The following is a 10,113-nucleotide window of genomic DNA, read 5'->3' on the forward strand; positions in this document are numbered from 1 at the left end:
TTAGTGGGCAACACTGGCGAGTATTCGCCAAAGAACAAATTGGCAAAGGTAGGCCCATCAGACCCGTAGGGACACGTGGCTCCCTTAAAGAGAAGGATTCCAAACCTTAACAGACTCCAACATACTCCCCCCACTCTGAGGGGTATCCCCCAACTACCCTCAAATCTGAAGGGAATCAACCAACACCAAATCTAAGAGAGATCAATCTTATCCAACACATTTGAAGCCATAATCCCCCAAAATCTAGGACCTCCTCTAACAATGTTGTTGTTATCTATAAATAGGGACATCCCTAACAGGAGAATAGGGGGTAAGGTCAAAATATGTACGACCAGATGGAGAAATTGGCCTCCATACATTCATTCACACAATCATATTCACATGACCAGAAGAACCTCACCCAGAAAGGACACGATAGGAGGGACACTCCTCGAACACCTCTTTCACGCCCCTCTCACTCTCTAAACACCTTTCTTACTTTTTAACCTATCTCTTAAACTCTCTCTAATCATATTATCACGTGTTCTTATACCTTTCACCGACTTTATTCACCATATCTCGATTTTCAATCCCATATATATACTTTTTGGCTTTAGTCAATCTCAAATCCAATGCTAACTTGGGCATTAGAGTGCTAACGCCTTTTTTGCAGGCCTCCCTTTAGGATTCGCATTCGCTTCGGTGTCTTAAATTATTCTCCAAATCCATTGGACCCGTGTGTTTTTTTCGCGCATCAATATTAATAAATGAATAAATTCATTAAGCCCATAATCTAATTAAATTTTATCCCCTATAATTACCTAAGTAGCTAATTATTACCTAAGTAGCTAATTAAATCATAATTAATAAAACTTATATGTTATTTTAAGAATTGCCCAATAAAATTTATTTATAACTTAATTATAGTGGTAAATAATTTGTTACTTTTATTATTTATGTAATTCTTCTATCTTTAGTTTTGACCTAAAAGTTTTAATATAGTGATTTTACTATCAAATTTTGGAATATTTTTAATTTTTCCATTAATTTAAAAATTTATTATATTTTTATAATTTTTTATTATTTTAATATATTTTGATATAAAATATAATTTTTTATTATTTTAATATATTTTGATATATTAATTTTTATTATAATATAATTGAAATCAGTAATTCAAAGAGTTCACCAAATTGTGGAATTAGTGACCCGTGACCGATCAATTTTCCAATTATATAAACTGATCGGGTTTTAAAACATTGGCTGAAGTTTGAGTCATCGACTCATATATCTGCCCCACCCACCAAAACCTCTCTCCCCCCGAACTGATCGGCAAAGACTGGACGAACTGGAAAATAAGATGCGTTGGTCCCCTTTTCTAGGGATCCCAATTTGCGTGGCTCTTCTCTCTTTCTCGCTCTTCAAGTTTTTCTCTCTCAAATCTCCCATCAGTCGTTCTCTGCCTGTGTGATTTTCATTTTTTCTTGCATACTTTGTTGTTATTGCTGTAATTCGATCACTATGATTGATGCACAGCTCAATCTTTTTGTTGTTTTTGCAGAGATTATTTACTGCAGAGGAACTAGCTCTGTACAATGGAACTGATACTGGGTTGCCTATTCTTCTTGGTATACTCGGGTAATGCTTTCTTTTTACTTATTTTGAAGAATGCTTATTGACTATGCCAACTTTTACGCATTATGGGATTATTGTTTCCCCCTTTTCGGCTGATATATTTTGATTTTTTTTGTGCTTTTGATGTCCTCGTTTTCCCTTACTACATCAGGTCAGTGTTCGATGTAACTAAAGGCAAAAGTCATTATGGTGTCGGAGGAGGCTATAGCCATTTTTCGGGCAGGTTTGTTCATTTTTCCTTTATTTGAATATGTGCAGTTATTTATGTGTACTTCGATGCATCTCTTTTGTTTATTGTGCACGTAGTATGTATGAAATCGTACAATTTGTCTGCTAAAGAAAGAATTATGGTTGAGCTATTTATGGTTTTGAATATTGATGGTTAAGACCATTTAGGCAACTGTTGCTTCGTTTGGAAGGGATAAGTATGTCTTTTATGTGAATCCCCAGTAAAAATTAGTAATGCCTTCAGCTGGTAGTTTAGCTCCAAGATCACCATAAGCATACAAGTTACACCGTATAATCTTATGATAATGAATTCATCTGCAAAAAAGGGAGGTAGTTCGCATAGAAACTTTCTTCCAAAATTCATGTTCGGTATATTCCCTAGCAAAAGTTATAAGAAGAAATTGATGTGATACCACTTAGTTTGAGAAAGATTTTGGAAACCAAGCTAATAAGTTGTTCATAAGTTCCATCCATTGCAGAGTCTACTGTCAATAAAATGATAGAATCATAAATTGTTACAACATGAGTGCCAAAGAAAGAACTAACATCCTAACCATTTTAGTTGTTTCTTTCTATTTCAAGTAGATATTTAGCATGCTCTCTGTGGTTGCATAAAATTAAAGAAGAAAAAATCAAAACTTGGGTCGTGTCTGTCGTGTTAAGGTTCGGGCAAAATATATCGGAAAGGCAATATTTAATAATTGATAGAGAAGCAGCTCTCCACAGTTAAAAGCAGAATAGATACATGCATACAGCTCAGGCACACAGAAAACGACCTAAGGGAAGAGAAACTGGTATCATCCACATAATATGCAACATTCTCATTCTAACTAATATGATTGCTGAATGGTTACGCGTGACACAGTTGGGAGCATTTCTCATGATGCTAACAACCAGCCTAAGACAAGTGTTTAGCAATTATTATGCAAATTAATTGCATAACATGAGCCACAAAGATAATACTGGCCAATAATGGCCACAAAATAAAATTCATATATATCTCTAAAATTTTTTATCATGATGAGATCAATATGATTAAAAAACATATAGAAAGAACCTTTTAATTGAGTATAAGAAACGGATTAGAAAACTTAGTAGTCCTCACATGCAACATAAGATGAAAACATTCAACAAGAAATTGAGCGCACTTTTAAGCTGATATTCCTACCGCAGTTTGCGAAGAAACATACTAAGCAACTAATAATACTATCAGGACTGAAGCATGGTCACTGGAAGAGAGAAAAAGTGGATTATTAGTGTAACTTTGCCCTAAAATTAAAATATCTACTAAGGAGAACTACTTTACATGGAGAGTAATGATTGCAGAGAAAGGAAGATTGGAAGGAAAGATCACAATAAGGAGAGAGGCTTCTAAATGTAGTCCCCGATCTACCTTTCTCCTTATGCTCACTGGCATAAGTGCTTCCATCGTAAGGAATGACAATTGTTAAACTAAGTGCTGATGATTCTGAATGCTAACGTACCTATAGATATGTTTATTTTCCATGAAGTTCTTGCCTCTTGACATGCTTTACTTGTTAAAAGCCAAGATTTCAGTAATAATCAGGTAAGGGGTTTCTATGCTTCTTCGACACAGAGTTTAACTGTACGTCCAATGTTTCATGATGAGATATATTAGCTAACAATATCTAAACCACTCTTTTAAGTCTTGGAAGGACTGCTCGCACATGGTTACTGCCATGCCATCTGGTAAAAACTTGTTTTGTGCTAAAGTTATCTACATCCTTTCTCGATGTACCCTTTTGTACTACTCTACTTCAGAAGGACCTTTCATTTAACAAGTCACTTTTAAATGTTTCTATACATTATTAAATTGATAAACTTGCGTGATTACTACAGATTAGCTAACTCCAGCTTAGTTCCATACACGAAAAGTAAATCTTATGGTAGCTTCTTACTGTTGTATCTTTGTATCAAGATTCCTTTTATTTTAACAAGTTCAAAGCATCAGATGACGTATTGCTTAGCACATTAGTGTGTTACTCCACCGAAGCAAGATAACTCTTTTAGTAATTTTAATTTACTAGAAACCAAATCTCGTATCAAGTTTTGACATAATTCCCCCCAATAAAACCTATTTAAACATTAAAGTTATCGTTCATGATATTCTAAAATTCTAAAGGAGCAATTTTAAGAGCAGCTGGCATAGCATTCCATATGTAAATTCTAATGAGGTGAATTTTCTATAATGGTCTTCAGCAATTTGGATTACTAAAAGCTACATTTCCTATTGACTTTTGCATAAATGAAGCCTAAATAGGAAGTTTGTTCTTTATATTGAGTATGTAATCCATCTTAATTCTTTTTCCGAAGGTTTATATAATAACAACCTTAGGAACACCTCATTCAAAATTTGTTGCATTTTCAACATTAATGTTGGTTTACCCAAAGGTTAGTAATTTTCTACTAATGATTTGAAGTATAAATGTTCAATTTCATTTTTACAATCTTGAAAATAGCTTGGTCTCTAGCCATAGGTCTAGATTAGTAGGTCTGATCTTTCCAACAAAATCTAGTTTATAAGGTAAGATAAGAAATGCCTCTTTTTGTCTGAAAGGCGTTAGGAATATTAAATCATATATTAGGGTGTATTTGAATTGATGGATTTGGATTTGAAGGAAGGATTTGGAGAAAGGATTTCAAATTACTCAATTTGAAAGAAATTTTAAAACCATCCATATTCATAAAAGCATAGTTCAAATTTAAAATGGAAGGATTTAAAATCCTTTACATTTAGAATTATGAATCCAAACATATTTAAAAGATTTGTTATTTCCTTCAATCCAAATGCAACCTTAGGGAATTTCTTGTTAGGGTAGTTCAATTATTTCTTCTTCTAACACGAACTCACATATATGCAATGTATAATACATGGAGGTTTATGATATTAAATCCTCCTTTAGTGCATACTAAAAGAAGTCCCAGCTGACTAGTTCTATGATGTGGAACTAATTTAAGATTAACTCTTGAACATATTTCATTACTGTCATCTCTATGCACAATTTATTAGTATTTAATTCAGAACATAAGAGGATGTTTGGAAACTCATCCAAATGGAGTTAAAAACATGAAAGTTCATTTGTAAAAATTATTATTTCTTTGGTGGTTACTTATAAGGGTTTTCTGAGTAAATCATATATATAGAAGTCTGCTTTGAAGATGAGAACATATGTGTCTTTTATTGCACTTCTATCTTATGGGTAATGAAGTGCATCTTTATAAAAATTTGGCAACTTCTTCTAAAGCCCATCTATTTAGGGCTTATCCCGTAGATGGACTTATTAGTTGAGAGGTGGAACCAAATACTTTTGTTATAAGCAAGTATTGGAGCAGTTAGAAGAGGTTGAGTAAGTACAGACATTTTCTTCAGGAAATGTATCAAAGCATAGTGATAAGCACAAGCGAGTTACACAAACTGCGGTTATAATTTGGACTACTTTCTGGAAAACACTAATGATGATCATGGGACAATAACTAGGCATGAGTAGAAGTCAGAATTAGTTAAAGAATGCCGCTATTCATATGGTTTCTTTTGTCTATTCATGTTCCTTAAATGCCTATGCTTGTGAGTTTAGTATCCGTGTGTCTAGTTTGACAGCCTATATACGATTCTAATAATTCTGGTGTGGGTACTACTTACCAGCTGTTAGCTGTATCCTTACAGTACATAAACTTGACATTATTACTAACAGTAATTCATACTAATATTCAATTTATGTGGCAGAACTGTCATTCTTGTGTCAAGTTTAGTAGATATGAAGTTACTGACTCCTGTTTTGTATTTTGATCTGTTGCTGTTCGCTTAGAGATGCCTCTCGTGCATTTGTCTCTGGAAATTTTACTGGTAATAGCTTCACTCATCCTTCTCAACTCTGCTACTCGTGTTCCATTTCCTCTGTTATATTCGCAACGGCATATAGTAGGCTCAGGAGTAGATTCATGTTGCTATTAGAATTTTATTATTTTCTCCTTCTCCAAAACTGTAATTCCATTATCTGACAAGATTACTTTAAATCAGTTAAATTTATGATTAACCTTAAGCAATAGGCATATATGTTTAGTTAACTTAAATTTATGATTAGGCAGCCTTAGGCAGTGGGCATTTATGTTAGACATGGATATAAAGTGAAAAGGACAAACAGTTAAAAGGTAATTGATGTAATAAGTAATATTGAGGCTTGATTATGATGGTGCCGAAAGGAAAAGATGGGAAGTGAGACCTGTACAAAAGCAATAGTGAAAACTTTGATCCATTTTCTTTTCCTCATCCTTCCCTTCCTCAAAATCTACTTGCATGAACAAATAAGTGGTGAATTCTCTTTATCCATTTCTTTTCTCAATATACACCAAATGTTAGCAACACATATGAAGTGCTCTCAAGCATTTATTCAATGCAACTATGTATTCTATGCAATATTTATTGCATGCGTGGAGAAAAAGATATACTTTCAAAGGCTCATTAATTTAGTAGGTAATTTAGTAGGTTTAAGTTGTTGGGTCCTAGGAAATGTCTTGATGTTAGACTGTGCAGTGGATATATGTCAGTTTCCAGCTACCAGCTTTTAATCTCTCTTTTATTTCATGAATGACTAAGCTTATTTTTGCTGAAATAAGTCGCATTGTGACATGTTGGTGCTGAGTGCGAGTATAGATTTAGGGTTTCAATTAGGTTTCTTAGTGGGTGGTCAAAAAAAGGCAGGCTATCTCAGTATGACCCAAGTGATTCTCCTTCCATTATGGTTCTTCACATAATTTTTTCTCTGGATCACGGCAGCCAAACCTGAAGCCTTTCTTCCATCTTCTGATACATTTTATGCCAGTTCTAAGCTCGCAGTAGTTCTTCATAAAATGTCAGAAGCTAACCTTTCTTGGACAGATCCCCTGATGAAACTAACTACTTCCTAAATTCTAACTCTGGATCTGTTGTTACTTTATTGGAACTCCATCCATCTGGGGAATTAATGGAATAGGCTATGAGTTAGCTTCATAATAACTTTGACCTGCTTTTATGTTTTTGCTTTCAAGATTAAGAATGTTTTCTGAAAAATTATAATGATAATTTATAATTTCGGAATGACAGTTGCTAGCAGATCTTGCACGACTTGCTACTGAGCTAAAACTTAGCCAGCCAACCTGGATAGTGAAAGAGTTGGTCCATATGAGTATAATAGTGATGTCTATAAAGATCTTCTAACTATATTGCCTTCTAGATTTCATGGACATTACTCAGAGGGATTATGCAGAAGTGATTAGAGATATTGGGTATGCTTTTGCTGTTGTCAAGTGTTTGATCCACCTATATTCTTTGCTTAACAATTCCACCACTCATGCAGGAAGCCATCGACAAACAAATAATATTGGTGACATGTCGGTGATGATAAAAGTAGCAGCAGCAACAGTAGTCGGACACATGACAATAAGAGTAGTAGTAGTAGTAATAGCAACTTAAATGTGAAAGGAGGAAACATTTCTCAACCTGTGTGCCTACGTCATCTTACATGAAACATAATCTATCATTTGTGTCGGTGATGCTAAAAGTAGCAGCAGCAACAGTAGTCGGAGACATGACAATAACAGTAGTAGTAGTAGTAGTAATAGCAACTTAAATGTGAAAGGAGGAAACATTTCTCCACCTGTGTGCCTACGTCATCTTGCATGAAACATACTTTATTATTTGTTTCTGTTATTGGTCCCTGTGGAATTCCTTCCGAAGTGCTTGATGTCTAATACTTCTGCCGAAATCAATACATTTGTTGTTTGTTTCGGTAACTAAATAGATTACATAGCTAAAAGCATGAGCTTACTGGGTCGAATAATTAACTTTAGTTTGCTGGACATCTCATGTTTATCTTTGCAGGTGAGGGACTTACAGATAACCTGCATGGTTTGTCTAGCACTGAGGTAATTTCCTTTTGTTTTATCATATTAGTTATATTGTTTGCTTTATCTGGTGCTTCGAATCCATATTGACATAATACACATGGTCAAATCTCAACACATAAAGTGCGTTTTTATCCAAGTGTCTACTAGCTTTCTGATCTCTCTGAAAAGGAACTCAAGGTTTTCATTCAAGTATTCCACTGTTAAAGTAATCACCATAAAAACACCCACCACATTCTGATCTATGTCACTCCTTTCGTGCTTGCTCTTGAACCACTTTCAGGAAATACTTGAATATGGACGCACATTAACCACTGTCCTGATTTAGCCCTCCATATCTAATGAATCTGGGTTTTCCTTTGCTTCATGTTTCTTAAACTTGTTTTCTTTCTCTGGGTACTTATTGCTCTTATTATAATTGGAAACGTCTATGTAATTAATATCCGTAGGTGAAAAGCATCGTTGAATGGCGAGATTTCTACATCAGAACATACATGTATGTGAGTAATATCTTTATTTGTTATTTTAAATCATCAGCGACTTGGTGATATAAATAGTTAAGATCTGCAAGGTAAAATTGTCCAAGAAAAAAAGTCAATAGAAGTAGTCTCCTGGGATAATATAATGATTGAGTTTGTTCATGTATAATTGATTGTATCATGACTCATGTATTTATACTCGATTTTGTGTGCATAATAATTGATTGTGTCATGTTTCTGTGCTCATGGATGGAAGATTAATTAGCTTTGATCAGAGGGGCTACAAAGTAATGCAGTCATTGTAATAATCCTCTCAAAGGACCAATCAAAGCCTCTTTCAGAAATTCCTCTTGGAAGGCGGTATAACATAATATAAGCAAACATCCATTCAAAAGCTCATCCAATTTTTTGGAAGTTGTTCGGCGAGTTGTCTCCAAGGAATAAAATTGTAAACTTTTTCCCAGATTGCACTCATGAAATGAATGTTGCATCATTTTTTATTGCAGCATAGGTAGACATGAACAGCTTGTAGCATATGATTCTTGCACTCTTTTCAGCCAGCTGATGCTTTTGCGTAATAAAAAGTATCAACATGATATGTGGCTTTCAACACTCCTTTTAGTCAACAAGTTCATTTAATCCAGATTATGATCAAGAAAATGATTTCTTTAATGTACTCTACTTATATTCACAGATTTGTGGGCAAGTTAGTAGGTCGCTATTATGACAATGAAGGAAACCCGACAAAGTACTTGAAAGGGGTCGAAGCTAAAGCAGCTAGAGGTGCACAGCTGCTTGAGAAACAGAAGAAAGAAGAAGCTAAACTAGCCAGCTGTAATTCAAAATGGAGCCAGGAAGAGGGTTCAGAGGTATCACTTCACTTACTGAAAATGTTAAATATTTTGGCAACTTAGGGTTGGTGGAAATAGCCAAGCAGTCTTCTTTTTATTGCCTTCTAAAATGCAACATCTATTAACTCAATCAAATGCCTCGTGAGTATTTGAGCACAGGTGTAGCTGCAAAGATATGTAGTATTTGTCAAACTTCTATTTGTTTTCCTGTCATAAATACTATGGGTTGCAGCAAAGCTTGAACGGTTTGTTTCAGGTATGGTGTGACAAAGGCTATCCAAGATTAGTTCAAAGACCTCTAGAAATAGCTCTGACTGGGAAAATGAGCAAGCGCTGTGCTTGCTTCCAAGAAGATCAACTGGGCCAGGCAGGTTTGGAAGTTTATGATGGATGTGATTACTTTGCCAATAGATGCCGATTATAGTAATAGTTCTACGTCTATATTCGGTTGCAAAACTATGTCGAACCTATTGTAGATGATCTTGAATTCTTGCTTAATTTATTTTATCACAGAATGAAAACAAAATTAATTGCCTGCTAAGCAGATTATAATCTAGTGATGCACATCTCCCACTAAAGAGGACAATTTCAGTATCCATGTAACATCCAAAATCTTCAGCTTTTATTTTGCACATTTGTATTCATTCAGACTATATTTTGGGCCTTGGATTTCTAGACATCATTCAATCATTTGAATTTGAAGAAATCCCCCATCCATGCCCCCAGCAGATCCGAATTCAAACAAAAACTAGATAGAGTGAGACAGATTAGTGATGTTGCAACGAACTGCAAGCTCCTTTGCTGGAATGTTTTCCAGGGGCCATTTACTCTTCGGGCTTGGATAATGGCTGTCTGGGATTAAATGTGATAGAATTATTGAATAAGACTTGTCCCTTATTTATTCCGGCCCGCTTTCTTATAATGATGGGATTGATTAAAATGTGATTAAATTCTGAATTGAATGAGATAGGATTAATTCGTAATTAGGGCCCATTTACGTTGGTTGATTAGAGTTGATATCCCAAACTATTCTAGCTAAT

At 34.7% G+C, this 10,113-nt stretch overlaps 1 protein-coding gene across 1 annotated transcript; it reads left to right on the forward strand.

The window, feature by feature from the left end:
• On the forward strand, positions 1,240–9,614 carry LOC105162205 (membrane-associated progesterone-binding protein 4). The gene is made up of 8 exons (XM_011080177.2): positions 1,240–1,444; positions 1,541–1,617; positions 1,766–1,837; positions 5,670–5,707; positions 7,721–7,764; positions 8,193–8,239; positions 8,917–9,091; positions 9,330–9,614. Exons 1-8 carry the CDS (start codon positions 1,340–1,342, stop codon positions 9,495–9,497), a joined length of 726 nt encoding a protein of 241 aa, XP_011078479.1. The 5' UTR covers positions 1,240–1,339; the 3' UTR covers positions 9,498–9,614.

The sequence above is a fragment of the Sesamum indicum genome, linkage group LG5 (genome assembly GCF_000512975.1).
Source record: "Sesamum indicum cultivar Zhongzhi No. 13 linkage group LG5, S_indicum_v1.0, whole genome shotgun sequence".
Lineage (NCBI taxonomy): Eukaryota > Viridiplantae > Streptophyta > Magnoliopsida > Lamiales > Pedaliaceae > Sesamum > Sesamum indicum.

Coding starts and splice junctions, on each gene's coding strand:
- LOC105162205 (XM_011080177.2), top strand. CDS start 1,340: ATGCGTTGGTCCCCTTTTCTAGGGATCCCAATTTGCGTGGCTCTTCTC. Junction 1,618..1,765: donor ATTCTTCTTGGTATACTCGG/GTAATGCTTTCT, acceptor TTACTACATCAG/GTCAGTGTTCGATGTAACTA. Junction 5,708..7,720: donor TGTCTCTGGAAATTTTACTG/GTAATAGCTTCA, acceptor TTATCTTTGCAG/GTGAGGGACTTACAGATAAC.